At 43.2% G+C, this 21,637-nt stretch overlaps 1 protein-coding gene across 5 annotated transcripts in view; it reads left to right on the plus strand.

The window, feature by feature from the left end:
• The window catches only part of Vps13d (vacuolar protein sorting 13 homolog D), a 274,368-nt gene that overhangs the window by 176,090 nt on the left and 76,641 nt on the right, over positions 1 to 21,637 (plus strand). For all 5 annotated transcript variants that reach the window (XM_045149288.1, XM_045149289.1, XM_045149290.1 and 2 more), the window contains 2 exons: positions 10,940 to 11,074; positions 11,824 to 11,991. In XM_045149288.1, the coding sequence (XP_045005223.1) occupies positions 10,940 to 11,074; positions 11,824 to 11,991 (303 nt within the window). The remainder of the gene's footprint in view (positions 1 to 10,939; positions 11,075 to 11,823; positions 11,992 to 21,637) is intronic.

The raw sequence follows: 21,637 nt of genomic DNA on the forward strand, positions 1-21,637 counted from the left end.
AGCTTATATGTTTTTTTTTGTTTTCTTTCAAAGATCAAACGATGCCAGGAGCCCTTAGAAGGTTTCAAAATTTGAAGGTGGCCTACAGCAGTCCCTTTCCCAGTTAAGCATTGGGGTATTACAAAAGACGGACTTTAATTGAGCAATCTAGTTTGGAAGAAAACCCACATTTTAATGGTCAGTGAGCGAGCGGGTGGGGGTAAGGGGGAATTTTAAACAAAGACACTATTTAAAAAGTCTAAAACTGTCTTCTCAAAGGCTTGAAATAATTTGTTGGGAAACTTCAGACCCTTTACTTTTTTTCCTCCCCTTTCTAAATAAAAACCAGATTTGTTAAAAGGAAAAAAGATCCAGTATTGTTAATTGTATTTCAAAAAAGTGCTAGAGAGGGAAATATCCCTGTAGCTTTAAACACTGTCCCCAAAGGGAAATGGGCAAATACCCTGCTTCACATAAACAGTCTCTATGTCCCATAAATAAACCTTTCAAGAATGAATTCCAGACAGTTGTGTTTAGTGTGGGATAAACCAAGAAAGGAAAGGACATGGCCCAGGGAATGGCTTGTGATCTGAGACCTGTAGACAGGTATTTCTACTTTTAACTCTGCACAGTTTCTGGAAGGCTTCAGCTGGTCGTGCCCGGGAGGTCGGGATAGGCAGCTGGCTATCTTTATTAAGAACGTATGAGCACAGGGCTGCTTTCTCCAGAATCGTTTCACAACCGGAAACGGTTACTTGAGTAAATGGGCATCAGCGCCATGCACACGGTGTGGGATTCTTCCCTTAGTTACTGCAGGAAGGAGCTGCTCGCTCGTGGCTATCCCTCTGCTGCCTGCTCCTCCCACCAACAACATCAGCCTGAAGGTGGCAGAGTCAGTTATCCCATTAGGCTGCGTCTCACTCAACCTGTGCAAATACAGTCAGGGACGACTTCACTTCCTCAGGGTGTCTGAGGACCTGGCACGTGGTAGAGATCTCAAGTCTTTGCAGCTCTGTGTGGTTCTCCTTGAATATTTGGTTGCTATGAGGAAGTTGGAGTTAAGGAAGAAAGCTTTCCACCTTAAGCTTTTGTTTAATCACACTTCCTCTTCTCTGGGAAGAAAGCCACTGAGTTGAATTTGGTTGGACAGCTGAACCGAATGGCAGCTGGCTTGTGCTGTGGCTATGAGCAAATCGGTTAGGCTTGCTGAGCCTCAGTTTCTCCATCAGTGAAATGAGGAAAACAAGACATGCCCACTTACTTCATCACCACTTTCTGTACCACTGGGATGCATGGGTGAATGAGCAGAACATTTTTTGAGGAGAAATCATATAATCCTCTCACTTTCGCTGTTGTGAAAATGAACTTGCTCAAGTCAAAGATCTGCTCATAGCTGCCTGACCATAGACCACCCACTTGACAGATCTTTGGTTTCATCTGAGAGAAAGACAGGCAGACTGACAGACAGAGATAAACAGACGGGATCAACTTTAAAGGTGTTCTTTCTTGTCTTGCTTGTTTAAGAAAGGGTCTTGTTCGGTAGCCCTGGCTTGTCTTGAACTCAGTCTGTAGCACAGGCGGGCCCTCAACTTGTTAATCCTCCTGCCTTAGCCTCTCAAGTACTAAATTACAGGGGTACACCACCATGCTTAGAAACTTGAGGGTGTTCTTGGTCCCTAAATGTTTCCTTCTGAAATTATTTACTAGAAAATTACTGGTGACTTTCCAAGTCACCAAAACCAATGGCCTTTTTTCCTGTCCTCATCTCTGTTGAGTTCTCTACCTTTTGATAGTTCTGATTTTCTGTCCTGAGTATCTGTTCCTTTTGGCTCTCCTCCTCATCTGTTTGTTGCTTCTTTGTGTTTTCTTGGCTTCCTTTTATTCTAATTCTTCACTTAATCATTTTTTCCCCACTGGTGAACTATCTGATCATACATTTGCCCATTTTTCTATCAGCTTACTGTTTCTTTTGTCTCTTTTGATTTTAAAAACTTTTTATAAATAGTTTTTGTCTTTGGGCTGGGAGATGGCTCAGTGCTTAAAGGCACTTGCTTGCAAAGCCTGACTGCCTAGATTTAGTCAGTCCCCCAGTAGCCACATAAAGCCAGGTGCACAAAGTGCCACGTGAGTCTGGAGTTCATTAGCAGCAGCAGTGGCCTTTGTGGACCCATACTCCGTATGTGTCTCTTTTTCAAATAAATATTTTTTAATGAAAAGATGACATTGCCAATTTGAGGCTAGCCTGGGCTAATAGTGATATTGTCTCAACGCCCATCAGAAGGGGAAATAAGTTTTTATAAAGATTTTTTTAAAGTTTTATTTATTTATTTGCAAGCAGAGACAAAGAAAGATAGAAGAGAGGCAGACAGAGAGAGAATAGGCATGCCAGTGCCTCCAGCCACTGCAAACAAACTCCAGATGTGTGTGCCCCTTGTGTATCTAGCTTACATGGATCCTGGAGAAAATCTTGATCCTTTGGCTCCACAGGCAAATGCCTTAACTGCTAAGCCATCTCTCCAGCCCCAGGGGAAAAAAGTTTATCTTTGAAAGTGACCAGTATTTTTTATTCAGGTTTTCATTTGCTTTATTTTATTTTTTTGCTGTGTGTGTATGTGTTTAGTTGTATAGGATTTTCACTTTTATATTAGGTTCATTAGTCTGTTGCTTATTTAAAATTTCATATCCTCTTCTTTTACAAAAATTTCATTCATTTTTTTTCTTTGTTATATGATTAAATATGCTTTTGTTTTCAAAAGAATTTAAGGCAGGCTCTGCCAACACATGCAGAAATGTTGAGATAAGAAACAGAATAGAAATTCCATTAGACTGTACATGCAATTTAATACATAGTAGTCATTTTAATTCAGCCAGGAAATTAGATTATTATAAAATTAAATTTTCTTTTCTCTCTCTTTCTGTTTTTTTTTTTTGGTTTTTTTTTTTTTTTTTGGTTTTTTAAGGTAGGGTTTCGCTCTAGCCCAGGCTGACCTGGAATTGACTCGGTAGTCTCAGTGTGGCCTTGAACTCATGGTGATCCTCCTACCTCTGCCTCCTAAGTTCTGGGATTAAAGGCATATGCCACCACGCCCGGCTCTAGATTTACTCTTTTTAAAAATATTTTTATTTATTTATTTATATAGAGAGAATGGGCACACTAGGGCCTCTTGACACTGCATATGAGCTCCAGACACATGTACCTCTTTGTACATCTGGTATTAGGGAATTGAACCAGGCTGGTAGGCTTGCAAACAAGTGTCTTTAACTGCTCAGCCATCTCTCCAGGTCACAAAATTAGATTTATTCTTTTGTTTTGTTTTTTTGAGGTAGAATCTTGCTCTAGCCCAGGTTGGCCTGGAATTTACTCAGTAGTCTCAGGTTGGCCTTGAACTCACAGCAGCCCTCTTACCTCTGCCTTCCATGTGCTGGGATTAAAGGCATGTGCCACCACGCCTGGCTCACCCGAAAGTAGATTTATTCTTGACACACTCTGCAAGGATAGATTCCAAGTGGACCAAGGAGAGAGAGAGAGAGAGAGAGAGAGAGAGAGAGAGAGAGGGAGGGAGGGAGGGAGGGAGGGAGGACACACACACACACACACACACACACACACACACACACACACACTTATTTATGAGAAAAAGAGGCAAATAAGGAGAGAATGGGTATGCCCGGGCCTCAAGCTATTGCACATTAACTCCAGACACATGTGCCACCCTGTGCATCTGGCTTTTCATGGGTACTAGGGGAATCAAACTCTGGTGCTGGGCACATGCCTTAACTGCTGAGCCATCTCTCTAGCCCCGGACTAGGGATATATAGCTAGCATTAGCATGATATGTTCACTTCAGTAAAAAAGAGAGTTTTCCATCTCTTCTAAATACCTCAGAATTTAAATTAAAATAGAGGTAGAAAATAGTGTCATTTCCAGGAATTGTTAGCTAGCTTATTGCCAAACTAGCTGAGAACTTCAAGAAAAAGTAGCTTTAAAAAATTGTCTGTTTGAAGTCATTGGAATGCTACCAAGACAGGCAGTACTTAGAGGGGCCAAATTTTATGAGAGGAGAGAATCTCAGTAAGGTGAATCCAACATGTTTTGTTTTGTTTTTCCTTGAGACTTTTTCTGATGTGTATCTGATGTAGAGAGAAAGGCATAGACACCAATCAAAGCAGCTGCCGGAGAAAACCCATCTGCAGGTCTTGCCTGGACAGTGCCCCAGTGTGGAGGGCTTGGCAGTGCACAAGTCTGCCTTCATGGGCCCTGAGAGCTGGTGGTTGATACATGCTAGAGAAGAATCAAGCAGAAGACAGACCCTGCGCATCTGAACGGCTTCATTTCTTAAGGCATTTGCCATGTTCTAAGTGACATGGTTTGAAAGAAGCTAAGCAAAAAGTGGCAACTATGAGGAAGAGACAGAGATCTATAGCAGGTTTTTGGCTGGTTGGTTATGGTGCTGGGAATCAAACCAGGGACCTCGTGCGTGCTAGGTAGGGCCTTCTTGACACTGCATGTGAACTCCAGACGCCTGTGCCACTTTGTGCATCTGGCTTTACATGGATACTGGGGAATCGAATCTGGATTCCCGGGTTTTGTAGGCAACTACCTTAACCACTGAGCCATCTCTCCAGCCCCAAAATTGACTTTTTAATAATCAGATAATGAAAGAGAATTTTTGTGAGTTTAGAAGAAAAAAATCAGAACAAACGATTAGCAAACTAAATGCAGAAATATTAAGAAGATAAAATATCTTAACCAAGAATGTATGTTTAGTTTAACATTTACTGTTTTGTCTTGTTGTTGTTGTTGTTGGTTTTTCAAGGTAGGGTCTCACTCTAGCCCAGGCTTGCTTGAAATTCACTAGCCATAGTTTCTCCTCTGTACTGCAAATTCTAGTATTACCTCTGCCTTCTGAGTGCTGGGATTAAAGGTACGTACCACCATGCCTGGCTCAACATTTACTTTTTTTAAAAAAAATTGTTTTTATTTATTTATTTGACAGAGAAAGTGAGAGAGAGAGACTGGGCGCCCCAGGGCTTCCAGCCACTGTAAACAAACTCCAGATGCATGCGCCCCTTTGTGCATCTGGCTAATGTGGGTCCTGGAGAATTGAACCTGAGTTCTTTGGCTTTGCAGGCAAATGCTTTAACCACTAAGCCATCCCTCCAGCCCTCAACATTTACTTTTAAATTATGTAATTCACTACATTAACAAACTGAAAAAGAAAAAGTTCAGCATCCATTTATGAGAAGAACTGTGAAGGGAACTTTATCCATCTGATACAGCCTGTCTACAAAAAGCTGCATCATACTAAATGGTGACATCTCAAAAGCTTTCCCTTAAAACTGGAAGCTTTTCCACTAAAATCAGGAACAAGACAAGGGTGTCCACTGTCTCCACTTCTATTTAATATAGTTTTGGAAGTTTTAGCCATAGCAATATAAGCAAGAGACACACATAAAAGGGATACAAATTGGAAAGGAAGAAATCAAGTTATCATTATTTGCAGATGACATGATTCTATACATAAAGGACCCTAAAGACTCTACTAGCAAGCTGTTAGAGCTGATCAAAACCTACAGCAATGTAGCAGGATACAAAATAAATACACAGAAATCAGTAGCCTTCGTATATGCTAACAACAAACACACAGAGGATGAAATCAGAGAATCACTCCCATTCACAATTGCATCAAAAAAAATAAAATACCTTGGAATAAACCTAACTAAGGAAGTAAAGAATCTATACAATGAGAACTTTAAGACACTCAAGCGAGAAATTGCAGAAGACACTAGAAAGTGGAGAAACATCCCTTGTTCCTGGCTTAGAAGAATCAATATCGTGAAAATGGCAATCTTACCTAAAGCAATCTACACATTTAATGCAATCCCTATCAAAATTCCAAAGGCTTTCTTCATGGAAATAGAAAAAACAATCCAAAAATTCATTTGGAATCACAAAAAACCTCGAATATCTAAAATAATACTGAGCAACAAAAAAGAGGCTGGTGGTATCACCATACCTGATTTTAACCTATACTACAGAGCCATAGTAACAAAAACAGCATGGTACTGGCACAAAAACAGACATGTAGATCAGTGGAACAGAATAGAGGACCCAGATGTAAGCCCAAGTAGCTATAGCCACCTGATATTCGATAAAAATGCCAAAAATACTCATTGGAGAAGAGGCAGCCTCTTCAGCAAATGGTGTTTTGAAAACTGGATAAATATCTGCAGAAGGATGAAAATAGATTCTTCTCTCTCGCCATGCACAAGAATTAAGTCCAAATGGATTAAAGACCTTAACATCAGACCGGAAACTTTGAAACTGCTAGAGGAAAAAGTAGGGGAAACCCTTCAACATATTGGTCTTGGCAAAGACTTTCTGAATACAACCCCAATTGCTCAGGCAATAAAACCACAGATTAACCACTGGGACCTAATGAAATTACAAAGATTTTGCACCGCAAAGGACACAGTGAAAAAAGCAAAGAGGCAACCTACAGAATGGGAAAAAATCTTCGCCAGCTATATATCTGATAGAGGATTAATATCTAGGATATACAAAGAACTCAAAAAGTTAACTAATAAGGAATCAAACAGGCCAATCAAAAAATGGGCTAAGGAGCTAAATAGAGAGTTCTCAAAGGAAGAAATACGAATGGCATATAAGCACCTAAAAAAATGTTCTACGTCACTAGTCATCAGGGAAATGCAGATTAAAACTACATTGAGATTCCATCTCACTCCTGTCAGATTGGCCACCATCATGAAAACAAATGATCATAAATGTTGGCGGGGATGTGGAAAAAAAGGAACCCTTCTGCACTGCTGGTGGGAATGCAATCTGGTCCAGCCATTGTGGAAAACAGTGTGGAGGTTCCTAAAGCAGCTAGAGATTGATCTACCATATGACCCAGCTATAGCACTCCTAGGCATATATCCAAAGGACTCATCTCATTTCCTTAGAAGTACATGCTCAACCATGTTTATTGCTGCTCAATTTATAATAGCTGGGAAATGGAACCAGCCTAGATGTCCCTCAACAGATGAGTGGATAATGAAGATGTGGTACATTTATACAATGGAGTTCTACTCAGCGGTAAAGAAAAATGAAGTTATGAAATTTGCAGAAAAATGGATGGACCTGGAAAGTATTATACTAAGTCAGGTAACCCAGGCCCAGAAAGCCAAGCTTTCCCTCATATGGGGATCCTAGCTACAGATGACTGGGCTTCTGTGTGAGAATGAAAATACTTAGTAGCAGAGGCCAGTAAGTTGAAAAGGAGACATAAAGGGTGGAGAAAGGAAGGGAGGAGGATACTTAATAGGTTGATATTGTATATATGTAATTACAATGATTGTAATGGGGAGGTAATATGATTGAGAATGGAATTTCAAATGGGAAAGTGTGGGGGTGGGGAGGGAGGGAATTACCATGGGATATATTTTATAATCATGGAAAATGTTAATAAAAATTTTAAAAAAAAAAAAAAAAAAAAAGCTTTCCCTTGTTGTGAGGGAAGGATACCCTGCTCACGTTTCTGTCTACTGATGTACTAAGGATTGAAAATCCTAGTCAGTGAAGTGAGCAAGATTTAACACTGTAAAAGAAAAAAGAAGGCTGGAGATTTGGTTCAGTGGTTAAGGCACTTGCCTGCAACAACTAACAGCATGGGTTTGATTCCCCAGTATCCATATAAAGCCATATGCAGTGGCACTTGCTTCTCAAGTTCATTTGCAGTGCTGGAGGCCCTGGCATGCCCATTCTCTCTTTCTCTTTTCTCTCTCTGCTTGCAAATAAATAAATAAAAATCTTCAAAAAGAAAGAAAGTCTTAAGAACTTTAAAAGAAAGTGGACCTAGAACATCTGCAAGAATACAGAAATAAGAGAGTGGTTACAGGAATTTAGTAAGGTTATAAAAACTGTTCAAAAAACAAAATCTATCTCTCTCTTTTTTTTTTTTGGTTTTTTGAGGTAGGGTCTTACTCTAGTCCAGGCTGACCTGGAACTCACGATGTAGTCTCAGGGTGGCCTCAAACTCATGGTGATCCACCTACCTCTGCCTCCCAAGTGCTGGGATTAAAGGTGTGTGCCACCACGCCCGGCCAAATTCTGTATCTTCTTGACAGTTGTTCTAGAAAAAAAAATGGAAGCTGCTATTCCTAATAGCATTAAGAAAACATTTAAGTGCTCTGTCTTATGTATTACAGTGTAACAAACCACACCAGAGCTTAATGGTTTTAAACAACTGTTCTGTTTGTTCATTGTTCTGTGGGTCAGTCACTTGAACTTAGCTTGGCTAGGTACTTGTGTTGGCCTCACCAAGGTCATTTCTGTGGCCATAATCATCTGCCCCTGAGTGCTGTAAGATGACCACTGTCAATGTTGTATCATTGGGGCTGGCCGTCAACCAAACCGCTTTATCATGGCCTCCACATCTTCAAGGAAGCTAGTCCTACCTTTTCTATACAAGGCTTCAAAGCAGGCAAAGCAGCGGCTAGAAGAGCTCTCGCGGCCCAGGCAGCAAGGATGCAGGCGTTACTTCTCTGTTCTGCCAGCTGAGGCTCATGGTGAGGTTAGTGAGGATGGGCTAGTGGAGGGAAAGCAAACCTCGTCTCTCGTAGAAAATGTTTAGAACTCAGGGGCATTTTACCACACATAACTTAGAAACAGAAAACAGGGAACTATTGCTGAGAGTAATGGCCTTGGTAGAAGAAGGGGTATGCCGGGTCAGTACACTCAAAGTTCAGTATAGTAAAGCTGTCATTTTTGTCTCTCAGTTTATCTGCAGATGTGATACAATCTAGAGTATAAGGCCAGAATGTTTGGGGGAGTGGGCAAATGTGTGAACTTGTTCTAAAAATTTTGTGTAGTTGACAGATGCAAAGAGTAGCCAAACAAGCCTAAAGAGGAAAGAATGATGTTGGAGAGCTCAGAGTACCAGATTTAAAATTAAAAAACAAAAAAACAGAATTACAGTATTTAAAACTGTGGTAAGAGGGGCTGGAAAAATGGCTCAGTTAGTAAAGGCACTTGATTGCAAGCCTTCCAGTCTGAGGTCAGCCTAAGGCCCTGGGGGTGGAGCCAGGAGAATCTCACAGGCCAGTTAGACTGGTGCTCAGGAAGGGAAGCAGCAAAGACAATATAACGGAGACCCTGTCTCAGGCAGGATGGAGACAGAGAACAAACACTTCATGGTTGTCCTCAGACCTGCACACGTGTGCTGTGGCCTGCACGCATGTACACACACACACACACACACACACACACACACACACACCCCGTGGTATTGGTAGAAGGCAGAACAAGATGAAACAGAAGATAGAGAAGCAAGTAGGGTAAGTCCAGTCATCTGACTAATATCAAAATGTTCACTGTACTGCAACAGGGAAAGAATGGCATTTTTCTATTGGAGTGAGGTGACTTCTAGATAGGGTCTTACTGTAGCCCACACTGCCTGACCTGAAATCATTTTGTAGCCCCATGCTGGCCACACACTCATGGCAGTCCTCCTACCTCAGCCTCCCCAGGGCTGGCATTAGAGGAAAGTGACACCATGCCCAGCCAGGATGGTGTTTCAGTAGTAATAGCTAGTCAGTTACATATATATCTAGGAAAAGTGTATATTGATCTCTTTCTCAGACTGTGTGTAAAAGTCAAGTGTAGGTAGATTACCAGTGTAAGTGTGAGGAATATTGCTCTGTGAACAAACATGGGGAAATCTGCTAGAGTTTGGTTCCTCAGCATCCACATAAACAGCTAGGCATGGTCATACATGTCTTTAACTCTAAACTTGTGAGGAGTGGAGACCAGAGTATCTCTGGGGCTTGTGAAAACCCAATGCTCTAGAATCAGTGAGAGACTCCCTCTGAAGTAAATGTGGATAAACAATGGAAGGGGACACCCCACGTTCTCCGGCCTCTGCATGTATCCACCATACACTCCATGCATGCTGGGGACACACAGTCACAGACAAAACAGAAAAGCTCTCAATACCAGTTGTTGATGAGACTAGAACAATGGGAAATTCTGTAGACTGCTAGAGAGAACCACTGTGTCAAATTGTTTGTCAGTATATACTAAGGGTGAACTCGTTCATTCTTTATCACACAACATCTCTACTCAAGTCAACATCTAAGAAAAATGCAGATGTTCTCCAGAAGGCATGTCTAAAAATGCTCACAACATCATTAGTCATAGTAATAAAAACTTGAAAAGACCTAACTTTTCATCAATGACGTTGAATAAATTGGAGGATTTGACTTGTATATGTAAGGGGACATTATGTCACAGTGAAAATTCATAAATATCAGCTGTAGGCAGTGACCTGGTGAACTCCCATATGTAATGCCGTCTCGGAGAGGAACGCACAACACAGTGTCTGCTGCTGATTCAGCTACGTAGACTGTGAAGCAGGAAAAACCCATTCCGGTGGTGATGGAAGTGCCAGCAGAGGGAGGGCACCACACCTGGGACACCGTGTGCCCAGGGCCAGCACTGCCTTCAAGATGGAGGCAGTCCTCCACTCTGATTGGCCGGCTGCTGCATCACATCTTATATCCTGCCAGGGGAACACTCGAGATTAAAAAAAAAAGAGAGAGAGCACCGTATTTGGTTACTGTACTTTATGTGTGGTGTGCATCAAAAAGTGAAACCTGACCAACACAGATTCTAAGCAGAGCAAAAGGAATTGTGCCATGGAGCCCTCAATGTGTATTTCTTCTGTGTGATGATTGTGACCATAGGTGATATATGCATAGTTTTTCTATAATATTTTATAATGTTTATTTATATTTTACTTTTATGATTATAGGGAACAATCCTCATTTATAAATCTAAAATTCTTGACTCCTGTTGGAGAGTTGACATGATTTGTCGATTTCACAGATTGCAGAATTACAGTACCCTGGAAAGCCATCACATAGCTGATGTACGTCATTTCCTTTCTTCCTTCACCAGGCCCTGAAGAGCACCTTGGGATTTCCATTGATTCGGTTTGAAGATGCAGTGATTAATCTGGATCCGTTCACTCGGGTGCATCCCTATGAAACCAAGGAATTTATCATCAATGACATCCTCAAACACTTCCAGGAGGTGAGCTGGGGCCAGACTGTATGCAGAATGTTTGTTTTGCTTGTTTGGGAATTTGGGTTACTAAGACATTACTATTGAGACTCCAGTTGAAAGTTTGAGCTCTGTGTCATGGCTCAGGTCACATCCCGTGAAGCTCATATATATCATGAGAGTCGCTAGAAAGTACATTTGACTTCTCATCCCTCAGAGTTAGTCCCAGGGGCTTCCACTAGGTCACTCTCAACTCTTAGTGGTTTAATTGGTGTTTTACTACCGGCACAGAATGCTGGGGACCTTTTTCTACCTACCAGGTATGAAATCTTGACTGTGAGTAGAACTTAGTGTTTTTCATCAAATTGGACATTTTCTATTTTGTATTTCTAATCCAGGCTGCAAAGTCCAAACGTAAAGCCAAGATAGATCCATGGAAGAGCCATCAGACCATGGTCAATTGTTAGCTTTTAAAGTGACAATGTTCTGCCTCCCTTGTTTGCTTCCTGGCCTTTCCTAGTTAGGGATATTCTTGCAAAACTGTTCTCATTCTCCCCGCTGTCTGCATAGCGTGTCTAAGTGAACTCAAAACAGTCGCTGGTGCATGTGTGTTGGGGGGTCGTTTAGGGGGACTTTGAGAGCATGGGAGATGATTGTGAGGTTGGTAGAGACTGAAAGGTAACTACTGGGAGTCCTGGAGGATGGGACAGGTTTCTGTCCTCTTGCTGGGATCCTGGCTTTTTCTGACTTTGTTTTCCTCTCTACCCTTCACTTGACAGGAACTCCTCAGCCAGGCTGCTAGGATCCTGGGATCCGTAGATTTTCTTGGCAATCCCATGGGGCTTTTGAATGATGTTTCTGAAGGAGTTACTGGACTGATCAAGTATGGAAATGTTGGGGGCCTTATCAGAAACGTTACCCACGGAGTATCAAATTCTGCTGCCAAGGTAAGGAAAAGAGGTGAAATCTGGGCAATCAGCTGTGAGGCCTTTGTGTGGCTGTCGTCTCTTTGGTGGTTGTTAGGGCATGAGAAGCTGCATCCTCAGCCTTTCACCCTTGCCTGCTCATCTTGCTCTTTTCTCTCCTCAACTGTGCCTCCTGGGTCGCTTCTCCTCTCCCCCTTCATTTCCACTGCCCCCGCCTAGGCTCTGCATCTCTCCTGGGTCACTGTGTAGCCTCCGGACTCTGGACTTTGCAGCTTTCACAACGCTCCAAAATGAACTTGTTTTTAAAAAATGGCTTGGTGGATAAAGCACCTACCACACAAACATGGGAACTTTAGTTTTGATCCTTAGCACCCACCTTAAAGCTGGGCATGGTGGCACAAGCCTGTAATCCCAGTGCTAGGGAGACATAAGCAAGGGGGATCCCCAGGACTTGCTGACTAGCTAGTCTGGTTGTATTGGTGAGCTTTAGGTTCAGGGAGAGACCCTGTCTTAAAAAGTAAAATGGAGGGCTGGAGATATGGCTTAGCAGTTATACGCTTGCCTGTGAAGCCTGAGGTCCCCGGTTCGAGGCTCAATTCCCCAGGACCCATGTTAGCCAGATGCACAAGGGAGCGCACACGTCTGGAGTTCGTTTTCAGTGGCTGGAGGCCCTGGTGCACCTATTCATTCTCTTTCTCTCTCTCTCTCTCTCTCTCTCTCTGTCTTTCTCTCTCTCTCTCTCTCTCTGTGTCACTCTCAAATAAAAAAATGAATAGCAAAAAAAAAAATTAAAAATAAATAAATAAAATGGAAAGTGATGGAGGAAGGCACTTGATGTTTACTTCTGCCTTCACACATACGCATACACAAGCACCCACACATATACACACACGTACACACCTGCAAAAAACAAATGGGAGCTGGGAGTGCTGCTTAGTGGTAACACATGGACTAGCAGGCCCAAGGCACTCAGTTTCATTCTTTGCACAAAAATAAAATTGATAAGCAAGAAATGCCCATGGAACTGGGTTGTGCCTTCTGTCTAAAATCTCCTAGCTAATCCCCACAGCTCAGAAAGTCCAAACTGAAATAACCCTGCACAATACTGTGGCTATCTGAATCTAGCATAAGAAGACAGTCCCAGATCTTCTAGCCCAGGTGACCTCTGGGTTCCTTGGCATCTTCCTTGGTGGACGTTTTGATGTCCTGTGGTCATATGCCAGCAGCCGATAGTGTGCGAGAGGCTGGAGGGGGTGGAGACAGTGGAGAGTTGCTGCCATTCCTTAGTCTGCCACAGGCCCCAGGCAGCCCTGTGGGCTCCACCATCTGCTCATGTGGGGATTTCCTTTCATGAATGAAGGGGGCATGAGGGAGCATTGCCCACCCCTCTCTGCCCACCCTTTCAGGGCTTGAGTTACATGAGACCACAGGGGCACTCACACCACAGGCTGTTGGGAGGGAAAAGTGGCTTGACCAGACCCGGATGCTGCATAGCAGGCCGGAAGGTGGAGATGAGCAGCAGTTCTGTATTGCATAGCCTCCTTATTCACCGTGGTGCCCGCGGGCCATTCCCCATCCAGACTGGCCTCCAGAGGTGGTGCTGGTTCTTCAAGACTGCTTTCACCAAGCCAGACCACAAGTGTACTGTTTATCTTGTGGTTCAAGACAGAGAAAGCTCACTTCCAGAGGAAGAGGAGAGTTTCTACCAGAGAGCAGAGAGCCTTTCCTGCAGCACTGATTAGAGACAGTGAACTTCAGGTGTGGAATCTGAAGGGCGTATGGTTTGCTTGAATCGCTCTGATGTCACCTTGAGGTCCTTTGCATCACCCTGTGGCAGTGCACTCCTTGCTCTGCTAGCTCCCAGAAGGACGTGCTGCCCCAGGGGTACCTGAATGCTAGTCTAAGCGCTCAGTTTAAAGATGTCCTTTAAATCTCTTGGGTGTCATGCTTTACACCGTCATTGGTCTGCATAAGGGGCTTTCCATAATTAGAAACCTGGCTCCCCATATGCTCAATTGGGGTTCATCTGCCCAAATTTGTCTTGCTTTTTGTAAGTTAATCAGTATTGTCATCACACAGGCGGCTGCTGAGGAAAACTTCCATGATTTATTTTGATAAACCCTCGATTTGTTATAAAAATTAGTCCATATAGTTGTAAAACAAGAAGACGAACAAAATTACCTCTTCACATTGGAAACAGATCCAAAGGTCGGGTCTATCAGCGAAATACCCATTCAAGTTATCTTTGATTTCTGTCTATGTGGTTGGGCTAAAGATCTCCATTTTCTTGTAATTTTGTGGATTGAAACCAGACCTTTAATCTTGCTTTGGTGAAATGTTTTGTTTGCTTCTCTGTGTACACAAGGGAGTTTAAGGAAGTGCAAATGACCACAATAATCAGCTTTGGGCTTGTGGGAAGTATTTCTTTAGAGTGATTAAGGGGGGGGGGGGTGCAGAACACAGACCTAACCCTCCCGAGCTGTGCCTTGTTTAGCTAGTCTCTCTCGGCCGTAGTGTTTTTAGTTGGTTTTGTTTGCTGTGAGTTGGGTAGAACCCCACCGGCTCTGTAGTATAATTGGTGCCAAGAACACAAATAGGAGAAGGTGTGGGAGCGGGGTCCAGACCCCGTGCGGCATTGTTGCACACGTCCCCTTTACAGACACTGAACGAATGCCGTCTGTTGTAGACTCTATACAGGTTGCCTTGTGGGCGTTACTCTTCACCCTGCACATCAGGAAGTAAGACCTGCAGAGGTCATTTTCAAGGTCACACAGCTCAACAGAATAAGGGTAGACTTGATCTATGTCCAGTTAATTCTAAAATCTTCTGTTTTTCTCTTACGTGATTTTTTTTGTGGGGAGGTGTATGTAATGCTCATTTGTTTCCTGGCGTTTCATTCAGAGAATATGCGAAATTAATGATGATAGCTTCCCACGTGAAGCTTGTTACTTGACATCATTTTGCAGGAGCAAGTTAACTGTCGTCATAGTTGTCATTCTATTTAAAAAATACATTTTCTTTGTTTATTTATTTGAGAGAGAGAGAGAGAATGGGCACACCAGGGCCTCCAGCCATTACAAACAAACTCCAGACACAGGTGCCTCTTTGTGCATTTGGCTTATGTGTGTCCTGGGGAATTGAACCGGGGTCGGGCTTTGCAGGCAGATGACTTAACTGCTAAGCCATCCCTCCAGCCCTAGTTGTCATTCTTGAGTTGGAATGACCTTGATGTCATCGTCTCCCACAGGTAGTCAGAACTTAGTGTGGTGATGCATGCCTTCAAGTCTAGCAGGCTGAGGCAGGAAGATCATGAGTTTAAGGCCAGCATATACTACTATAACAAGAAACATACCAAGAAAAATCTTGAACTGCTCTCCCAATGAGTTTTTAAGGGACTGGGGAGATGGCTCGGCAGTTAAAAGCACTTGCAATGCACGTCTGACGACTGGATTTCAAATCCCGAGAATCCTCAGAAAGCTGGATACAAGGTACACATGTCTGTAATCCCAAATCTCCTGTGGCAGGAGAACCCCAAAGTCTGCAGGTCAGCTAATCTGGCATTTGCAAAAGCAAGCATTGAGAGAGCCTGTCTGAAACAAGGAGGAAGGCAAGGACCTATGCCTCCCAAGTTGTCTTCTGACCACCATTCATGCTGTGGCACATGCATGATCACACACATGCACAAACTTGCGCGCGCATGCGTGGAAATGAATTTTTAAGGATTTTAGGATAACTGGCTGGAGGTGAATATAAGCAAGAGAGGAAGGGAGAGAGAGAAAAAGAGGAGGAGGGAAGGAGAGATACTTCAATAGAAAGTCCAGGTAGGACTTTCAATAATGTCTTCTCCCATTTCTTTGTTTTCCATGTTGGGAAGCAGTATGCTGTGTCCCAGGGGACGAGATCTGGGACATCGCCGTGCCCCAGGAGAAACTGACTTTGCTACAGCAGGTCTGCCATCAGTTGCCCTCCTCTTACTCTGTGGCCTTGTAGAGGGCAGGGGCAGGGAGGTCCATCTGCCTTTTGTTTAAGCACTAGCATTTATTTGTATCTGTTTTGCAGGCAGTGTATTTATAAGGCTTACACAAGACTAACACCCTGTTTATTCAAGGAGAAAGTGTGTATTGCACAAAAGAATGTACTGTGTGAGTGTCTGCATGGGGAAAAGGCAATTTATGACTCGTGTCTGTTTTTGTCATTATGTATGACTGTTCATTTTATTGTTGAGCTGATTATCCCCATAATAGCTTTTCCATGAACCTATACAAAAGACATAGGTTCATGCCGTCTCGTAAGCATTGGTGTTTTAGTGTGTTTAAGTTGGCACACAATTTTAGGTTGAATGAAATTTGCTTCTGACAGTGATCTGTCTCTTAAAGAGTGTTGGGCTTTTGATTTTCAAAAGGACTTTGGTCCTAAGTCACCGGAAGCATTTCCTTTCCAGCTAAGAGAAGGTGCATTCATGTTGTCACTTGTAGAGAAATGAATCAAATATTTGGCATCAGAGTCCTTCTGTTTTTCTCTAATAATCTTGAAAACTAAAATGATTGCATTAATTTGAATTGTCTGGCTAGGGGTAGGTTTTTGATGCTGATGGAGCCTTCCTAGCAGGAGCAAATCTCAAGCATCTAGGCAAGCAGAAGTGGGCTTGGGGGCTGGGAGCAGGCTCAGCGGTTAAAGGCACTTGCTCCCAAAGCCTGCTGGACCAGGTTTGATTCCTTAGCACCCACAGAATGCCAGATGCAAAGTGGTGCATGTGCCTGGTGTTCGTAGCAGTGAGACCCTGGAGTAACACGTATGCACATGCACACACACGCACGCACACATGCACGTGCAAACAAATACATTTTTATTCATAAAAGAGGTGTGTTTGGCACAGGGGGTTTCAGTGTGGTACGAGAATCCCAGAGGCCAGAGTTCGTAGCCATGATTGGCTTTCCTGTCCTTCCCAGGAGAGTGGAGGAAACCATCCCATCCCTGATGGGAGCAGAGATTCTGATGTTGCCTTCGTAGAGCTGACAAGTTCACTTTATCACCCCAGTGGACAAATGTGGAGAAATGATGCTAAGTTGTAAGGACAAAAAAGTCTCCCCAAAAGCACTGGTTTTCTACCAAAATGTCAAGTTGGTTCATAAACTATGCCCCAGCTCAGAATGGATGTCTGGTTCCTTTAGGGGTTACTAATGTATTTTGGTATTCTTCATATCAGTATTGGGTCTGCCCCCAAAATATTTATGGCAAACTTAAAGTAAAATGAACTATAATTTGCTTTTATAAACACTGAAAGGACAGATAACTAATTGTTTACAAATAAAGATTGAGACCCTGAGTCGGGCGTGGTGACACACACCTTTAATCTCAGCTTTCAGGAGGCAGAGGTAGGAGGATTGCCGAGAGTTTGAGACCATCCTGAAACTTCACAGTGAATTCCAGGTCAACCTTAGCTACAATGAGACTCTGCCTTGAAGAAAAAGAGAGAGAGAGGTTGAGATACTGTTTAGAAGATTACTTTTTCCTTGAGTTCATTCCTCCTCATAATTGTCATCTCCTAACAGTTTGTCTGACCAAAGTATCTCTTGGTAAAAACAATAGTTAAAAATCAGAGATGAAAGCTAGGCGTGGCGGTGCATGCTTTTAATCCCAGCACTCGGGAGGCAGAGGTAGGTGGATCACAGTGAGTTTGAGGCCACCCTGAGACTACATAGTGAATTCCAGGTCAGCCTGGGCTAGAGTAAGACTTTACCCCGGAAAAAAAAAAAAAAATCTGAAACGAGGGGCTGGAGGAATAGCTTAGTGGTTAAGGCACTTGCCTGCAAAGCCAAAGGACCCAGGTTTGATTCCCCAGAACCCATGTAAGCCAGATGCGCAAGGTGGCACATGTGTCTGAAGTTTGTTTGCAGTGGCTGGAGGCCCTGTCACGCCCATTCTTTTTCTCTATCCTCTCTCTTTGTTTCTGTCTCTCTCAAATAAATAAATTATCAGAGAGGAGGACTGGAGAAATAGCTTAGCGATTAAGGCACTTTTGAAACCTAAGGACACATGTTTAACTCTTCAGATCCCACATAAGCCAGCCGCATAAGGTGATGCAAGTGTGCAAGGTCACACATGCACACGAGGTGGTGCATATGGCTGGAGTTTGAATATAGCTGCTAGAGGCCCTGTTGTGTCAATTCCCACCCCCCTCCCTCTCTCTGTTGCTCTGTTGAATTTTTAAAAAGGTCCGTCTATTGGGCTTGCCTCAACAACAACAAAAATCAGAGAGGAGCCAGGTGTGGTGGCACATGCCTTTAGTCCCAGCACTGGGGAGGTAGATGTAGGAGGATCTATGAGTTCAAGACCACCCTGAGACTACCTAGTGAATTCCAGGTCAGCCTGAGCTACAGTGAGACCCTACCACCAAAAAAAAAAAAAAAAAAAAAATCAGAGAGTGGGTTGGAGAGCTGGCTCAGAGGTTAAGCAAGGTGCAAAGCTTGAAGGCCTGGGTTCACTTCCCCAGTGCCCAAATAAAGAAAGATGTGCAAAGTGATGCATGTGTCTGGAATTCATTTCCAGTGGTAATTAAACAAAAAACAACTTTGCTGTCTTTAAACAAAATCATGTGGAGAAGGCTGCCCATCATTTATTAACTAGTCTGCATTGGAGAGGGGACTGTATGTGGCCCAGAGAAGCACAGCCCCATTTCATAGGAGAGAGAAATAAGACTCAGAATGGTCAGTAACCTTAACTGAAGCTCAGTACCAAGTTGATGTTTGAACCGGAAGTTTTAGAGAAAAGTGAATTTGAGAGTTGGCACTGTATTTTCCCTCTAGAACAAGGCCTGTCAGACACTGTCTTCTACTGAGCTCACCCTGTTACCGAAGCTGGAACACAGTCGTTAAAAGGAAAGCTCGGAGTTTCCATTTATTCCCCACTTCTTCCACTCTTTTGTGTTTGGGATTTGGAATTCACTAGCTGTAATCTCTAGGATGCCAGACTTCATGAACTTTTCTGTCCGGGAATCCTTAATCCAGTATGAAAGGGTATTTCAACCTTAATCCAGCGTGAAAGGGTATTTCTGGGAAGAAAGGCTTTGAAGAATTCTGTATTTCCTAATAGAAACTATTTGCATCAAGAGTATCTGAGTGAGCTGGACGAGGCTCCTTCACTTGTGCCACTTGGGACCCAAAACACAGGTGATCAGGAGCCTAGCTCCACCCATGACCAGAGCAGACCCTGGCCACAGCGTGTGTGCACTCATCCTCCGGCCCTTTCATCCTTCCCTCTTCCTTGGAGTATGTGTGCTGAGTTGTACCTTGTTTTCTTTGTTGGTTTTATATATATATAAAATTATTACCAATTAATGGCAGAAAATTAACTTGTTTTCCCAGTAGCCCTTTCAATCCTCCACTTGGTCTTTTACATGGATTTTCAAATGTTTTGTCTGTGAGTTCTAGGAGCATATGGCTTTAAGATGCTTAGCAGTACTGCTGTCTGAGTCAAATGGAGAGTGTTAGTGATGAGGTGTCATCTAACAGTGGGGTTTTTTGTTGCTGTTGTCGTCATTGTTTTGGGGGGGTCTGTTGTGGGGAAAGAGAGAAAGGGAGAGTGCTAACGTGTACGCATGCCAAGGCCTTCTTGCTGTTTCAGATGAACTCCAGACACATAAATCACTTGATGTATCTGGCTTTCTGTGGGTACTGGGGAATCAACCCAGGCAGGCAGGTTTTGCACGCAGGCGCCTTTAACCACTGCAGCATCCTCCCACTCCTCGTCTGAGAGTTATATGGCGGTTCTGTTGGCCTGTTCTGTAGTTTACTTCTTGGAAGAAGAAAAATGTGATTGACTCATTAGAGTTTTTAATTCTTCCTAACTGAAATATGAATGAGCAATACCACTCAGTAGTTGCCTTGATCCTTAGTTGCCCATGACATCTGAAGCTGAGCAGACAGATGTTATGACTAGCAGCATGTGCACGTGTATGTGTGTGTGTGTGTGTGTGTAAATTTGCAAGCAGAGAGAGACACACAGAGAATGAGAGAGAGAGAGAGAATGGGTGCACTAGAGACTCTAGCTGGTGTAGACAAAATCCAGCTGCATGTGCCACTTTGTACAACTGGCTTTACATGGGTATTAAGGAATCAAACCTGAATCGTTAGGCATTGCAGGTAAGTGCCTTAACTACTGAGCTCTCTCTCTCTCTCTCTCTCTCTCTCTCTCTCTCTCTCTCTCTCTCTCTCTCTCTCTCCAGCCCAATTTATTTATTTATTTATTTTTCAAGATAGGGGCTCACTCTAGCTCAGGCTGACATGGAACTTACTCTATAGTCCTAGGCTAGCCTCAAACTCACAGGGATCCTCCTACCTCCCGAGTCCTGAGATTAAAGGTGTATTCTTGGCTAGAGAGATGTCTTAGTGGTTAAGCGCTTGCCTGTGAAGCCTAAGGACCCCAGTTTGAGGCTCGTTTCCCCAGGACCCACATTAGCCAGATACACAAGGGGGTGCATGTGTCTGGAGTTCGTTTGCAGTGGCTGGAGGCCCTGGTGCGCCCATTTTTTTTCTCTATCTGCCTCTTTCTCTGTCTGTCACTCTCAAATAAATAAATGAAAATGAATAGCTTCTTAAAGGTGTGTTCCACCACTCCCATCTTACTATTGCCATTGTATAGGTGAAGAAACATAGACCTAGAAATAACTGATCAAGATGGCCCCACAGAAACTGGCCAAGTTTTGGGCTTCCTCTTGGGTTTCCTGCTTTCTAGAACTTTATTGGCCATTGCTTCTTGAGTCTCCCCTCATAGTATAGAGCAAGGCCTCTGTTGGAGTTGTTTACTGCCAGTGGTACCTCTAGGAACCTTGTTAGCATGCTGCTCCTACTTTGCAGAGCAGGTTTCAGAGATAAGGCATAGAGAACAGAATAGCTTTCCCTCTTAGAGGCTAATTGACTCATGTAGTACCCATGGTGCTATTTATGTGAAATAGGTAGCAAAGAATGCATTTGAGGACCTACTGAAAGCAAAAAGAGAGGCAAGAATAATTCGTGGAGTAGAATTTTTGTGAGGTGGAGGGCAGTGTAGAGAACTGAAGTTTATATCCAGATATTAAGTAATTTCTACCATGTTGGGAAAGAGAGGTCCGCTGTAAACGAAGCCATGGAAGAAAATGGTAGGTACTACTAGAAAGCTAACAGATGGGCTTTCTTTGTCTTTCCTCATAGCTAAATGATAACATGCCTAGGCCTCACTCCTAGGGAGACCTAGTGCTTCCTACTATGGCCGCATGAGAACACAGTTGCCCATTGCAGAAAGCAGAGGGACAACCCACTCCACTCCAACAAGCAGACAGAGAATGCAGTAGTTTCTTCTTTTCTTATTTTAAAGAGAGCAAGAAAGAGACAGGAAGAAAGGACAGGTAGAGAATAGGTGCACCAGGGTCTCAATCACTGTGATCCAACTCCAGATGTTTGTGCCACCTAGTGGGTATGAGCTTACCTCACCTTTGTTTGTCTGGCTAACGTGGGATCTGGAGAGTCAAATATGGGTCCTTAGGCTTCGCAGACAAGCGCCTTAACCACTAAGCCATCTCTCCAACCCTTCTTTTTTTAAGCAATTTTTTTGTTACTTATTTGAGGGAGAAAGAGAGAAAATAAAGATAGAAAGAATGGGCATGCCGGGACCTTTAGCCACTGCAAATGAA

Source organism: Jaculus jaculus, chromosome 5 (assembly GCF_020740685.1).
Source record: "Jaculus jaculus isolate mJacJac1 chromosome 5, mJacJac1.mat.Y.cur, whole genome shotgun sequence".
In the NCBI taxonomy this organism is placed as follows: domain Eukaryota; kingdom Metazoa; phylum Chordata; class Mammalia; order Rodentia; family Dipodidae; genus Jaculus; species Jaculus jaculus.